Source organism: Oncorhynchus nerka, linkage group LG13, assembly GCF_034236695.1.
Source record: "Oncorhynchus nerka isolate Pitt River linkage group LG13, Oner_Uvic_2.0, whole genome shotgun sequence".
Taxonomy (NCBI): domain Eukaryota; kingdom Metazoa; phylum Chordata; class Actinopteri; order Salmoniformes; family Salmonidae; genus Oncorhynchus; species Oncorhynchus nerka.
This window is the reverse complement of record NC_088408.1, coordinates 99,024,649-99,040,970: the sequence shown is the minus strand read 5'-3', so window position 1 is coordinate 99,040,970 and position 16,322 is coordinate 99,024,649. Positions and strand designations below refer to the sequence as shown.

The window sequence follows — 16,322 nt, the reverse complement described above, 5'->3', positions numbered from 1 at the left end:
TTTAAATCCCCTCCATGGCTATAGACCAGGCCTGTGCGGTAATACATGAGTATTTTTAGCTTTTACTTCCCCCTTTCAGACCCATTATCATAGCCAATAATAATGCACACAGACTCGGGCCTAGACAGATCTCAGGCCGATGGGAACCGGTTGTTCATGCCAGGAATCTGGAGACTATTTTTGGGTTGAGCCCTCTGTGTCATCGAGCCTGTTGTAGATCTATAATGATCTGTTATGAGAGGTTTTAATGGAAGTCTCTTTATGTCATATAATGTTATGTCTGTGTAATGGTAAAGTAATGTTGTTGTGATGTTGACTTTAGAACTCTTCCTCTAAAATTCACCCAAATTACAAAATGACACGTTGGATTCTTTACCCTGTCAGCAGGACAAGTTATGACGGCACTGTTTCCACATGCTAATGGTTTTGTTTCCCTGACTGTTTCCACATGCTAATGGTTTTGTTTCCCTATACTGTTTCCACATGCTAATGGTTTTGTTTCCCTGACTGTTTCCACATGCTAATGGTTTTGTTTCCCTATACTGTTTCCACATGCTAATGGTTTTGTTTCCCTGACTGTTTCCACATGCTAATGGTTTTGTTTCCCTATACTGTTTCCACATGCTAATGGTTTTGTTTCCCTGACTGTTTCCACATGCTAATGGTTTTGTTTCCCTTTACTGTTTCCACATGCTAATGGTTTTGTTTCCCTGGACTGTTTCCACATGCTAATGGTTTTGTTTCCCTGGACTGTTTCCACATGCTAATGGTTTTGTTTCCCTGGACTGTTTCCACATGCTAACGGTTTTGTTTCCCTTCACTGTTTCCACATGCTAATGGTTTTGTTTCCTTGGCTGTTTCCACATGCTAATGGTTTTGTTTCCTTGGCACTGTTTCCACATGCTAATGGTTTTGTTTCCCTGGACTGTTTCCACATGCTAATGGTTTTGTTTCCCTGGACTGTTTCCACATGCTAATGGTTTTGTTTCCCTGGTCACTGTTTCCACAAGCTAATGTTTTAGCATTTGTAGCACACATATCATTTAAGTTATGAGACCAATATTAGCGGGGGGTTTTTTCTTCACATGTCCAAATTAACGGAAAATATCTCAAATTCATTGTGAAGCTCAACACAGTTGCTTATAGGCGTTTTGAACATGTGTGGAAAAAGTCTGATATTTGCGCCACAAAATGCTAAAATGTTGGCACAGTGTTAGGGAAACTAAACCAAAGCATGGATTTCTGTCACACCTTGTCCAAAGACAACGTACAGGGTGAGGAAACCATTGTCGTGTTGTAATTTGGGTTAACTGCCTTTTTAATGAAGTCGATAAAAATGGCAACTCAGACTATTTGCCCCACGCGATGCACATATGTGAGCTTGCTTTCAATTGAGACTTAAAACCCTCTATTCTGTTGTTTCCTCTCCTCTCTCCCTGGACCACTGACCCTCTCCTCTCTCCAGGACCACTGACCCTCTCCTCGCTCTCCAGGACCACTGACCCTCTCCTCGCTCTCCTGGACCACTGACCCTCTCCTCTCTCTCCAGGACCACTGACCCTCTCCTCTCTCTCCTGGACCACTGACCTTCTCTCTCTCCGGGTCCACCTACCCTCTCCTCTCTCCTGGTCCACTGACACTCTCCTCTCTCTCCAGGACCACTGATACTCTCCCCTCTCCTCTCTCTCCAGGACCACTGATACTCTCCCCTCTCCTCTCTCTCCAGGACCACTGACACTCTCCTCTCTCTCCAGGACCACTGACACTCTCCTCTCTCTCCAGGACCACTGACACTCTCCTCTCTCTCCTGGACCACTGACCCTCTCCTCTCTCTCCTGGACCACTGACCCTCTCCTCTCTCTCCTGGACCACTGACCCTCTCCTCTCTCTCCTGGACCACTGACCCTGTCCTCTCTCTCCTGGACCACTGACCCTCTCCTCTCTCTCCTGGACCACTGACCCTCTCCTCTCTCTCCTGGACCACTGACCCTCTCCTCTCTCTCCTGGACCACTGACCCTCTCCTCTCTCTCCTGGACCACTGACCCTCTCCTCTTTCTCCTAGAGTACTGACCCTCTCCTCTCTCCTCTCTCTCCAGGAGCACTTACCAAGGTGAAGGAGTCCCAGAAGCACGTTGAGGAAGGCAAGATGGACGCTCCCCAGGCGGACGGCGTCAACGAGCGCTGTAACATCATCTCCTTCGCCACGCTGGCAGAGATCCAGCACTTCCACCAGGTCCGGGTGAGGGACTTCAAGGCCCAGATGCAGCAGTATCTAACCGAGCAGATTGGCTTCTTCCAGAAGATCACCGGAAAGCTGGAGGAGGCCCTACAGAAGTATGACAACGCTTAGAGTAGAGGGGGGAGACTAAGGGACACCCCTGATTGGTCTAAATCCGATTGACCACGTTCTGATTGGTCGAGATCTCATATCCGACCCCCCCCCCTTCCCCGATTGGTCCAGAAATGACCCTTGACCTCCCTCAGTCGACCAATCATTGAAGCCCCAGGTGGACATTACCTTCAACTGCCAAACAGCAATACAATCCACTGTGAGAAGACGCAGACAACACTGACCGACCTGGATAGTCCCCTGAAGGCTGGATGTTGATTCCATGTATGGTGGCTACTGTTTTGAAGGGGCTTGAGTTGACGTCTGGCTTTGTTTAAATGGGTTTTAATGCAGTGTTGTTTTTCCTGGATCAAAATGGGGCTTGGGTGGTGGGTGTGGCAGGGGCGTGGCCATGAGCGTGACAAAATGTATCTGTTTTAAAGCTAATCTCCTGCAATTCTACACATTTTGCCATGTGGCTGAGAGAACATTTGCAGTTTTTTAAAGCTTATATCCTGTAATTCTACACATTTTGCCATGTGGTTTATGCTGTCTGAGTGACTAATGGGGGCCCCATGCCATGACAAATATTTCTGAATCATTTTTTAATTTTAGATTCTCCCTGACAGTCTGGCTTTTGTTATGGTGATTATTACTTTTTAAAGAGGCTGTTATTTAAGAAATATATATATATATCTATTAGTTTTTCTACATACTTTATATCTTGTTTTAGTCGTTTTAAGTTTACACTGAAAAATGTTTTTCCATATTTAGTTTTTTTCTTTTACTGTTTGGACATAGACGGTCCGAAAACAACACTGAGGCAGCAGACAGCCCAATGCTTTTCTATGTAGAGAAAACACTGAGGCAGCAGACAGCCCAATGCTTTTCTATGTAGAGAAAACACTGAGGCAGCAGACAGCCCAATGCTTTTCTATGTAGAGAAAACACTGAGGCAGCAGACAGCCCAATGCTTTTCTATGTAGAGAAAACACTGAGGCAGCAGACAGCCCAATGCTTTTCTATGTAGAGAAAACACTGAGGCAGCAGACGGCCCAATGCTTTTCTATGGAGAGAAAACACTGAGGCAGCAGACAGCCCAATGCTTTTCTATGGAGAGAAAACACTGAGGCGGTTTAGGAGGTGAGCCACTCAGACGTGAGACTACAGAAGCAGAAGGTCGTTAAAGCTTCTGTTTTTGTTTTTGATCGACGATGAGGCAAACCTCGGGTTGGTTGTAAGTGTTGATTTTAACGAGGGCTATCCTCGCCGCGATTTGGTTTGGTAGGTGTCCGTAGTCCAGCGAGTGGGTGGCTTATTATCTTAATCGTGACTTAAGACAGAGCGGGACGATCAAAATACCCTCTCCTGTAAACTTGTTATTCCCTACTGCTGCTTGTAGCTACACGGGGAGGTATCTTAACCTTGTAGATCACATGTCCACATCACACTATGTCCACTAAACCTGTTTTAAACAACGTGACTGGTTATTAAGATGGAGTCCCATAAAGGGACAGTGATTTGTTCAGAGGGGGGAGTCTCTACCGTTAAAGCAATGCTGTTTAGTGGCTTTAAACCGTTACAATGCTGCCTTCTGCTATAACACTTGAGCTTCTCATAGTGTGTGTGTCCCAAATGTCTTCATCCTTCCTAGTATATAGTGCACTACTTTTGACCAGAGCCCCTATGCGTAGTGCGCTATATAGGGGAATAGTGTTCCATTTGGGAAGTCCCATCTCTAGCAGGAACATGTTTACACACACAGACTCCTAGCAGACCAGACAACCGGACTTGTGCCTTCTTTTTTCTTTTTTTTGATTGTTTCTCTCTGATGATACATTATTTTTATTTTTTTTATTAAATAACTTCTATAAAGGTTTATGTAATGTAAATATATTCTCATATTTAGTTTTTAAGATGCTTGTTTGTTGCAAATATTATAGAAAGATTATCAAGGACCACGCGATGCTTTTGGACTTGTGTTTTGTTGGAGTTGAGAGAAGTGCCCAGCCGATGGGGAGCAGAGTCCGTCTGGACTGCTTGGAGTGCTGACCTCGATGATTCTCCCTTCAGAGACTGAAGTCTGATTCAGGGGCGTCAATGTAGAGCACGTGAAGGGATCATTCTGACTGGGACAAGGCTGATTTACACAGAGAGGAAGAAAGCGACACTGCGTTCGGTGGGATAACCTGTTCTGTTCTTACTGCAGGCTTGGATTCCATTCAGTGGATATCATGGGACCATGAACTCTGCCTGCTTAAAGGCTCAGAGCCTTGGAACGCAAAGGAACATGTCTCAGACTGAAATGGACTGGACAGTCGGCTCAGACTGTAATGGACTGGACAGTCGGCTCAGACTGTAATGGACTGGACAGTCGGCTCAGACTGTAATGGACTGGACAGTCGGCTCAGACTGTAATGGACTGGACAGTCGGCTCAGACTGTAATGGACTGGACAGTCGGCTCAGACTGAAATGGACTGGACTGTCGGCTCAGACTGAAATGGACTGGACAGTCGGCTCAGACTGAAATGGACTGGACAGTCGGCTCAGACTGTAATGGACTGGACAGTCGGCTCAGACTGAAATGGATTAACACAGACTGAAATGGACTGGACTGTCTGCTCAGACTGAAATGGACTGGACAGTCGGCTCAGACTGAAATGGACTGGACAGTGGACTGTGGATTAACACAGACTGAAATGGACTGGACCTGAAATGGACTGGACAGTCGGCTCGGACTGAAATGGACTGGACAGTTGGCTCAGAGACTGAAATGGACTGGACAGTCGGCTCAGACTGTAATGGACTGGACAGTCGGCTCAGACTGTAATGGACTGGACAGTCGGCTCAGACTGAAATGGATTAACACAGACTGAAATGGGCTGGACAGTCGGCTCGGACTGAAATGGACTGGACAGTCGGCTCAGACTGTAATGGACTGGACAGTCGGCTCAGACTGAAATGGATTAACACAGACTGAAATGGGCTGGACAGACTGAAATGGACTGGACCGTCGTCTCAGACTGAAATGGACTGGACAGTCGGCTCAGACTGAAATGGACTGGACAGTCGGCTCAGACTGTAATGGACTGGACAGTCGGCGCAGACTGAAATGGATTAACACAGACTGAAATGGGCTGGACAGTCGGCTCGGACTGAAATGGACTGGACAGTCGGCTCGGACTGAAATGGACTGGACAGTCGGCTCGGACTGAAATGGACTGGACTGTCGGCTCGGACTGAAATGGATTAACACAGACTGAAATGGACTGGACTGTCAGCTCGGACTGAAATGGACTGGACTGTCGGCTCAGACTGAAATGGATTAACACAGACTGAAATGGACTGGACAGTCGGCTCAGACTGAAATGGATTAACACAGACTGAAATGGACTGGACTGTCGGCTCAGACTGAAATGGACTGGACTGTCGGCTCAGACTGAAACTAAACTGGACATTTTAGCCCTCCCTGAAATCACAAAGTTATTTGGAAAAAAATGTTATTCTTGCACAATGTTAATTTTTTTTACTTGTATTTTTTTTTACGGTTGATGGATGTTAGTCTGTCAGTCAGACTGGTTGATGGGTAGACATCCTTCCTCTCCTGTTATTAATTGTCTACTGATCCTAGTACAGATCTGGACACCTCAGCCAGCCTGACTCTCCTGTAATTTCAATTTATGTGCCAGTTTTGGTGTCGAGTCAGAGACTAAATAAACTACATAAACTCCTCCACGTATCTCATTTGTCTGCCGTCACATTGTGATGTTTCTGCTCAGGGACTCCCAGGGGTCTTGTCTGGTCCCAAAGGGTTAATTTCTCCCTGCTTCTTTACACGTAATCTAACTAGTCCGACGTAGGCTACACTGATCTGATGACAGACCTGCCATCAGGCTCGGGATCAGACTCAGGATCAGGCTCGGGATCAGGCTAGCCCTCAGATGCACATGTCCAGTGTTTTAAAGGTGCCAGAGAAGATGACAAGGTACATCCTCCAAGCAGCCAAGTTCAACAGCTTTTCACTGAATGTGACGGAAGATTTGAGTGGTACTTATTTAAGAGTATGTTGTTTGATTGAACATCCATCATCCCTGAGAAATCCTATTAATCCCTGAGTCTGTACTGGGGAGAAAAAAAAAGAGTTTTGTCACGGACAAATTTGCTGTGGAAAAAAATCTCAGCCTTGTCTTGGAATGGAGAAAGATAGATAGATAGATATTTGGAGAAAGGAAGGAAGTGTGTTTTGTTTGGGTTGGAGGAGAATCCATGCGTGAAGGATGTGGTGGTGGTGGTTGATGGCAGCAGGATCTGAGACAGTCCTTTCAGCTCTTCTGGACATTAACTGGGTTCGTGGTAGGGCTCTGTTAATGTGTTCAACACTGTGAGACAGACAAGACTTCCCCCTGCCTTCTCGTTGACCTAGCTGGGTTCGTGGTTGGGCTCTGTTAATGTGTTCAACACTGTGAGACAGACAAGACTTCCCCCTGCCTTCTCGTTGACCTAGCTGGGTTAGTGGTAGGGCTCTGTTAATGTGTTCAACACTGTCAGACAGACAAGACTTCCCCCTGCCTTCTCGTTGACCTAGCTGGGTTAGTGGTAGGGCTCTGTTAATGTGTTCAACACTGTGAGACAGACAAGACTTCCCCCTGCCTTCTTGTTGACCTAGCTGGGTTAGTGGTAGGGCTCTGTTAATGTGTTCAACACTGTCAGACAGACAAGACTTCCCCCCTAGCTGGGTTAGTGGTAGGGCTCTGTTAATGTGTTCCTGTCAGACAGACAAGACTTCCCCCTGCCTTCTCGTTGACCTAGCTGGGTTGACCTAGCTGGGTTAGTGGTAGGGCTCTGTTAATGTGTTCAACACTGTCAGACAGACAAGACTTCCCCCTGCCTTCTCGTTGACCTAGCTGGGTTAGTGGTAGGGCTCTGTTAATGTGATCAACACTGTGAGACAGACAAGACTTCCCCCTGCCTTCTTCTAGCTGGGTTAGTGACCTAGCTGGGTTAGTGGTAGGGCTCTGTTAATGTGATCAACACTGTGAGACAGACAAGACTTCCCCCTGCCTTCTCGTTGACCTAGCTGGGTTAGTGGTAGGGCTCTGTTAATGTGATCAACACTGTGAGACAGACAAGACTTCCCCCTGCCTTCTCGTTGACCTAGCTGGGTTAGTGGTAGGGCTCTGTTAATGTGATCAACACTGTTAGACAGACAAGACTTCCCCCTGCCTTCTCGTTGACCTAGCTGGGTTAGTGGTAGGGCTCTGTTAATGTGTTCAACACTGTCAGACAGACAAGACTTCCCCCTGCCTTCTCGTTGACCTCCTGTAAATGAAATACTGTCCTATGAAAATTGTTTCCAGATGCCTGTTCCAAAAAAAAAAAAACACAAAGTAAACTGCTGTAATCAGAGCTTAGTCTGGTTCTGAGGGCTGTTTGCTATTGTCAAGACTGGACAGCAAAGGTGACCATGTGTTCAGTTCTTGACGGAATGCTCCGGGTTGACTCAACATGTTGATGTAGTAAAATGTTTGCGTGTCATTTCCATTAAAACAATAAAGGTCAAAGAAGGGCCTATACTGATACTGTGGCCTTCCGTTTGGATTGTAACATGAACCCAGTGTCTGAAGGAATGACTAAACGTTGTTGTTGTAGCAAAAGGTTTTGCTATTGTGTGCCTTAATGAATACAACCCTGGGTTCCTAGATCTGCCAATTCTGTGTCCAGGGTCCCTGGATTGAGGGTAGTGATAGCTCCCAGAATGTTCCTAGATCTGTCCAGGGTAACCTCTGTGAGGCTAGCGGCCCATCAAAGAGCAGCAGAGGCTCAACAGACAGGCAGTAATTGAAAACAGACCAGAGCCTGTTTCCATGAGGAATCTGCTGTGTACAAGCTCCTCACATTCCAGCAGAATGAACTCTGCAGAAAGAGAAGGGGGGGGGGGGGGGGGGAAGCACTTGGAAGTCTTCTTTTTCATAAGACTGAAAAAAAAAACATTGTAGAGTGCGCTGACCCTGGTGCTAGAGGGGGTACAGCTGACCCTGGTGCTAGAGGGGGTACAGCTGGAGGTTGAACGTTTGAAGGGATACGGGACTATATAAAACGTCTGGGAACCACTGCGTTAGGTGTATCCTATACTTGTTCAGTAACACCTTCACTACACCACTTCCATTAAACGACTGAGAGGACTTCCTTTTAAATAAATTACCACTTCCTCCCTTTCAAAAAAAAAAAAGCAAAGAAGAGATATGAGAGTGAGAATGATGAAATATCTTGTTCTGAGTCCCAAACGGCATGCTATTCCCTACATCTTTGACCTGAGCTTTATGGGCCCTGGTGGTAGTGCGCTAGATAGGGAATAGGGTGCCATTTGTGATGCAAGTCTCTGTTTTCTTCCTGATTCCACTTCCTGATCTATAGTATGTGTTTTGGGAAGCCTTTATCAACTGTTGGTAATGTTGGCAGGGAAAAGGCTGTCACAATATCACAATGGCGTTTGTCCATAAAATGTCTTGAGGGCATTCTCAGAGAGTAGAACCTTTCCTGTGTGTTCTAGCAACACTGCTGCAGGTGATGAGGGTTCGATGCAGAGAGACATAAGGCTTGTGCAATTCACGCACACACACACACGCACACACACACACACACACGCACACACCAATACTACACATCAATCCAAGAGGTTATGTTTGTACACTCTTTACTCCATGTACAACAAGTGTTTAGTCTACAATTCAGTAATAGCCATGGCCTGCCCCTTAAGCACCTTACCAGCTACTGTTCTCAACTTATTTCACCATTTCCTCCTCTGGCTCACAGCGGTACTGTTGAATCGCAGGGAAGGATACTGATTCAGTCGTTATGGGAGTTTTGCTGCAGTCGAATGCACCCACCGTGCCAGCTCATTAGGACACAGTTCCTCTGTGTGCTCCATGCTCTCTAGCCAGGTCCCAGAGCTGTTTGTGTTATCTAGTGGGACCAGGATAGGTGTTGGCGAGGCAGGACAAACAGATACGGGGCCAAGCTATTGATTAGACAACACCAAACAGATCTGGGAACAGGCTATTGATTAGACAACACCAACAGTTCTGCGACCAGGCTATTGATTAGACAACACCAACAGTTCTGCGACCAGGTTATTGATTAGACAACACCAACAGTTCTGGGAACAGGCTATTGATTAGACAAGACCAACAGTTCTGCGACCAGGCTATTGATTAGACAACACCAACAGTTCTGCGACCAGGTTATTGATTAGACAACACCAACAGTTCTGCGACCAGGCTATTGATTAGACAACACCAACAGTTCTGCGACCAGGCTATTGATTAGACAAGACCAACAGTTCTGCGACCAGGTTATTGATTAGACAACACCAATAGTTCTGCGACCAGGTTATTGATTAGACAACACCAACAGTTCTGCGACCAGGCTATTGATTAGACAACACCAACAGTTCTCTGATTAGACAACTCCAGCTTTTTAACACAGTGGAACGAGGTCAATTTACTTCTGAACTGTATTAGACAGACCAACAGTGAGGTAATCAACACCAATAGTTCTGAACACAAATTACTTTTCTTTTTTTAATAATACACTGCTCAAAAAAATAAAATACACTGCTCAAAAAAATAAAGGGAACACTTAAACAACACAATGTAACTCCAAGTCAATCACACTTCTGTGAAATCAAACTGTCCACTTAGGAAGCAACACTGATTGACAATAAATTTCACATGCTGTTGTGCAAATGGAATAGACAACAAGTGGAAATTATAGGCAATTAGCAAGACACCCCCAATAAAGGAGTGGTTCTGCAGGTGGGGACCACAGACCACTTCTCAGTTCCTATGCTTCCTGGCTGATGTTTTGGTCACTTTTGAATGTTGGCGGTGCTTTTCACTCTAGTGGTAGCATGAGTGAAACCCACACAAGTGGCTCAGGTAGTGCAGCTCATCCAGGATGACACATCAATGCGAGCTGTGGCAAGAAGGTTTTCTGTGTCTGTCAGCATAGTGTCCAGAGCATGGAGGCGCTACCAGGAGACATGCCAGTACATCAGGAGACGTGGAGGAGGCCGTAGGAGGGCAACAACCCAGCAGCAGGACCGCTACCTCCGCCTTTGTGCAAGGAGGAGCACTGCCAGAGCCCTGCAAAATGACCTCCAGCAGGCCACAAATGTGCATGTGTCTGCTCAAACGGTCAGAAACAGACTCCATGAGGGTGGTATGAGGGCCCGATGTCCACAGGTGGGGGTTGTGCTATCATCCCAACACCATGCAGGATGTTTGGCATTTGCCAGAGAACACCAAGATTGGCAAATTCGCCACTGGCACCCTGTGCTCTTCACAGATGAAAGCAAGTTCACACTGAGCACATGTGACAGACGTGACAGAGTCTGGAGACGCCGTGGAGAACGTTCTGCTGCCTGCAACATCCTCCAGCATGACCGGTTTGGCGGTGGGTCAGTCATGGTGTGGGGTGGCATTTCTTTGGGGGGCCGCACAGCCCTCCATGTGCTCGCCAGAGGTAGCCTGACTGCCATTAGGTACCGAGATGAGATCCTCAGACCCTTTGTGAGACCATATGCTGGTGCAGGTGGCCCTGGGTTCCTCCTAATGCAAGACAATGCTAGACCTCATGTGGCTGGAGTGTGTCAGCAGTTCCTGCACGAGGAAGGCATTGATGCTATGGACTGGCCCGCCTGTTCCCCAGACCTGAATCCAATTGAGCACATCTGGAACATCATGTCTCGCTCCATCCACCAACGCCACGTTGCACCACAGACTGTCCAGGAGTTGGCGGATGCTTTAGTCCAGGTCTGGGAGGAGATCCCTCAGGAGACCATCCGCCACCTCATCAGGAGCATGCCCAGGTGTTGTAGGGAGGTCATACAGGCACGTGGAGGCCACACACACTACTGAGCCTCATTTCGACTTGTTTTAAGGACATTACATCAAAGTTGGATCAGCCTGTAGGGTGGTTTTCCACTTTAATTTTGAGTGTGACTCCAAATCCAGACCTCCATGGGTTGATACATTTGATTTTGTTGTCAGCACATTCAACTATGTAAAGAAAAAAGTATTTAATAAAAATATTTTATTCATTCAGATCTAGGATGTGTTATTTTAGTGTTAGTATTTTTTTGAGCAGTGTATATATATACAGTACATTTGTTATTATTCTTTTATTTCACAACAAATACACTTGTGAACAAGATCTTACAGGTGCATACAAACAAACAACCCTAACCCTAGTGTCCTGACCCTAACCCTAGTGTCCTGACCCTAACTCCTAACCCTAACCCTAACCCCAACCCTAGTGTCCTGACCCTAACCCCTAACCCTAGTGTCCTGACCCTAACCCTAGTGTCCTAACCCCAACCCTAGTGCCCTAACCCCAACCCTAGTTCCCTAACCCTAACCCCAACCCTAGTTCCCTAACCCCAACCCTAGTGTCCTAACCCTAACCCCAACCCTAGTGTCCCAACCTTAGCGTCCTAACCCAAACCCTAGTGCCCTAACCCTAGTGCCCTAACCCCAACCCTAGTGTCCTAACCCTAACCCCAACCCTAGTGCCCTAACCCCAACCCTAGTGTCCTAACCCTAACCCAAACCCTAGTGCCCTAACCCTAGTGCCCTAACCCCAACTCTAGTGTCCCAACCTTAGCATCCTAACCCTAACCCAAACCCTAGTGCCCTAACCCTAGTGCCCTAACCCCAACCCTAGTGTCCTAACCCTAACCCCAACCCTATTGTCCTAACCCTAACCCCAACCCTAGTGTCCTAACCCTAACCCCAACCCTAGTGTCCTAACACCTAACCCTAGTGTCCTAACCCTAACCCCAACCCTAGTGCCCTAACCCAAACCCCAACCCTAGTATCCTAACCCAAACCCCAACCCTAGTGTCCTAACCCAAACCCCAACCCTAGTGTCCTAACCCTAACCCTAGTGTCCTAACCCAAACCCCAACCCTAGTGCCCTAACCCTAACCCTAGTGTCCTAACCCCAACCCTAGTGTCCTAACCCTAACCCCAACCATAGTGTCCTAACCCTAACCCTAGTGTCCTAACCCCAACCCTAGTGCCCTAACCCTAACCCTAGTGTCCTAACCCTAACCCTAGTGTCCTAACCCCAACCCTAGTTTCCTAACCCTAACCCTAACACTTGTGTCCTAGCCCTAACCCTAACCCTAGTGTCCTAACCCTAACCCTAGTATCCTAACCCTAACCCTAGTGTCCTAACCCTAACCCTAGTGTCCTAACCCTAACCCTAGTCTCCTAACCCTAACCCTAACCCCAACCCTAGTGTCCTAACCCTAACCCCAACCCTAGTGTCCTAACCCTAGTGTCCTAACCCTAACCCTAGTGTCCTAACCCTAGTGTCCTAACCCTAACCCTAGTGTCCTAACCCTAGTGTCCTAACCCTAACCCTAGTGTCCTAACCCTAACCCTAGTGTCCTAACCCTAGTGTCCTAACCCTAACCCAAGTGTCCTAACCCTAACCCTAGTGTCCTAACCCTAGTGTCCTAACCCTAACCCTAGTATCCTAACCCTAGTGTCCTAACCCTAACCCTAGTGTCCTAACCCTAACCCTAGTATCCTAACCCTAACCCCAACCCTAGTGTCCTAACCCTAACACCAACCCTAGTGTCCTAACCCTAGTGTCCTAACCCTAACCCTAGTGTCCTAACCCTAGTGTCCTAACCCTAACCCTAACCCTAGTGTCCTAACCCTAGTGTCCTAACCCTAACCCTAGTGTCCTAACCCTAGTGCCCTAACCCTAACCCTAGTGTCCTAACCCTAGTGTCCTAACCCTAACGCTAACCCAAGTGTCCTAACCCTAGTGTCCTAGTCTAGTGTGGAGCTAACAGAAGAGCAGCTGAGGAGGAATTCAGGCCAAGGGCTTTCACAGAAGTTCTTATCTTAGGTCATCTTCACTCTGACCACAGAAGAGCAGAGGGAACGTTTCAGGCCCGGGGAACGTTCAGTATATTCCAGAATCCAGGGACAGTTCTGAGGCCAAAATGAAACATACAGACACTGAACAACACTCTTAGGAAATGCCATGACAACTAAGAAAAACCTGTTTAAACAATTCCACCAGTCTTGCTTGAATCTTACGTGAGACCTGTATTTATGGTTGAAGTACTCTAAACTGCTTCCTACCAGCATTCAGTAGAGAATCACCCCCCCCCCCTCCCTCACTCTCCGTGGCTACAACTCTTATATAGTTGCATTGTGTCACATTTGTTTTCCTGCTGTTGCAAGGCATTTCCTGTAATACACTGGGGGGACGGGACATTTTGACATTTCTACCTCCGGTCCTATGGAATGTGGTCAGCTGTGTCTTAACAATGTCCTTGTCACAAGAAAATGTCACAAGCCCAAGTCTATTGTGCTATTCTCTCATCAATCTCGATCTTGACGAAGACGATGACATAGAGGCTATAGCTGTTACCGAACAATAGGATTGAAAAATGTTGCTTTTTTTTTTGTATAAGATAAGGATTTGTGAAACTCACTTGTCAGCCTGAACATGGCACTGTGTTGCCGACTGGTTAGAACGTTGTGAGGTGTGAGCGTGCACGTGTATTTAACGAGGCAGAGCTCTCAGGTTCTAGGTGCGAGCGTGCACGTGTGTTTAACGAGGCAGAGCTCTCAGGTTCTAGGTGCGAGCGTGCACGTGTGTTTAACGAGGCAGAGCTCTCAGGTTCTAGGTGTGCGCGGGCACGTGTGTTTAACGAGGCAGAGCTCTCAGGTTCTAGGCGTGAGCGTGCACGTGTGTTTAACGAGGCAGAGCTCTCAGGTTCTAGGTGTGAGCGGGCACGTGTGTTTAACGAGGCAGAGCTCTCAGGTTCTAGGTGCGAGCGGGCACGTGTGTTTAACGAGGCAGAGCTCTCAGGTTCTAGGTGCGAGCGGGCACGTGTGTTTAACGAGGCAGAGCTCTCAGGTTCTAGGTGCGAGCGGGCACGTGTGTTTAACGAGGCAGAGCTCTCAGGTTCTAGATGCGAGCGGGCACGTGTGTTTAACGAGGCAGAGCTCTCAGGTTCTAGGTGCGAGCGGGCACGTGTGTTTAACGAGGCAGAGCTCTCAGGTTCTAGGTGCGAGCGGGCACGTGTGTTTAACGAGGCAGAGCTCTCAGGTTCTAGATGCGAGCGGGCACGTGTGTTTAACGAGGCAGAGCTCTCAGGTTCTAGATGCGAGCGGGCACGTGTGTTTAACGAGGCAGAGCTCTCAGGTTCTAGATGCGCGCGGGCACGTGTGTTTAACGAGGCAGAGCTCTCAGGTTCTAGGTGTGCGCTAGTGCTGGAGGAAGTGGTACAGCTAAGCAACGTGATGTCAATTAAACACAGAAGAAAAATATAAATGACACATGCAACAATTACAAGGATTTTACTGAGTTACAGTTAATATGACGAAATCAGTCAATCTAATCTATGGATATCACATGACTGGGCATAGAGATATGTATCTGTTGGTCACAGAGACCTTTAAAAACGTAGGGGCGTGGATCTGATAACCAGTCAGTATCTGGTGTGACCACCATTAGCCTCATGCAGCGCGACATATCTCCTTCACATAGAGTTAATCAGGCGGTTGATTGTGGCTTGTGGAATGTTGACTCCTCTTCAATGGCTGTGTGAAGTTGCTGGATATTTGCGGAATTGGAACAGGTTGTTGTACACTTCGATCCAGAGCATTCCAAACTTGCTCAATGGGTGACCTGTCTGGTGAGTATGCAGGCCATGAAAGAACTGGGACATTTTCAGCTTCCAGGAATTGTGTACAAATCCTTGCAACATGAGTCTGTGCATTATCATGCTGAAACATGAGGTGATGGAGGCGGATGAATGACACGACAATGGGCCTCAGGATCTCCTCACGGTATCTCCGTGCATTCAAATTGACATTAATAACATGCAATTGTGTTCTTTGTCCGTAGCCTATGCCTGCCCATACCATAACCCCACCACCACCATGGGGCACTCTGTTCACAACGTTGACATCAGCAAACCGCTCGCCCACACAACGCCATACACCTACATACAGTGCCTTGCGAAAGTATTCGGCCCCCTTGAACTTTGCAACCTTTTGCCACATTTCAGGCTTCAAACATAAAGATATAAAACTGTATTTTTTTGTGAAGAATCAACAACAAGTGGGACACAATCATGAAGTGGAACGACATTTATTGGATATTTCAAACTTTTTTAAGAAATCAAAAACTGAAAAATTGGGCGTGCAGAATTATTCAGCCCCCTTAAAGTTAATACTTTGTAGCGCCACCTTTTGCTGTGATTACAGCTGTATGTCGCTTGGGGTATGTCTCTATCAGTTTTGCACATCGAGAGACTGAATTTTTTTCCCATTCCTCCTTGCAAAACAGCTTGAGCTCAGTGAGGTTGGATGGAGAGCATTTGTGAACAGCAGTTTTCAGTTCTTTCCACAGATTCTCAATTGGATTCATTTCTGGACTTTGACTTGGCCATTCTAACACCTGGATATGTTTATTTTTGAACCATTCCATTGTAGATTTAGCTTTATGTTTTGGATCATTGTCTTGTTGGAAGACTAATCTCCGTCCCAGTCTTCTTCCAGAATGGTCCTGTATTTGGCTCCATCCATCTTCCCATCAATTTTAACCATCTTCCCTGTCCCTGCTGAAGAAAAGCAGGCCCAAACCATGATGCTGCCACCACCATGTTTGACAGTGGGGATGGTGTATTCAGGGTGATGCGCTGTGTTGCTTTTACGCCAAACATAACGTTTTGCATTGTTGCCAAAAAGTTCAATTTTGGTTTCATCTGACCAGAGCACCTTCTTCCACATGTTTGGTGTCTCCCAGGTGGCTTGTGGCAAACTTTAAACAACACTTTTTATGGATATCTTTAAGAAATGGCTTTCTTCTTGCCACTCTTCCATAAAGGCCAGATTTGTGCAATATACGACTGATTGTTGTCCTATGGACAGAGTCTCCCACCTCAGCTGTAGATC

General features: G+C 47.0%; 1 protein-coding gene across 1 annotated transcript in view; it reads left to right on the top strand.

Moving 5' to 3' along the window:
* Positions 1–5,004, top strand: part of LOC115119246 (sorting nexin-18-like) — a 32,218-nt gene extending 27,214 nt beyond the window's left edge. Inside the window, exon 3 of the mRNA XM_029648003.2 lies at positions 2,098–5,004. Coding sequence (XP_029503863.1) covers positions 2,098–2,351 — 254 coding nt within the window. The 3' untranslated portion in view covers positions 2,352–5,004. The remainder of the gene's footprint in view (positions 1–2,097) is intronic.
* The last annotated feature ends 11,318 nt before the right edge of the window (positions 5,005–16,322 follow it).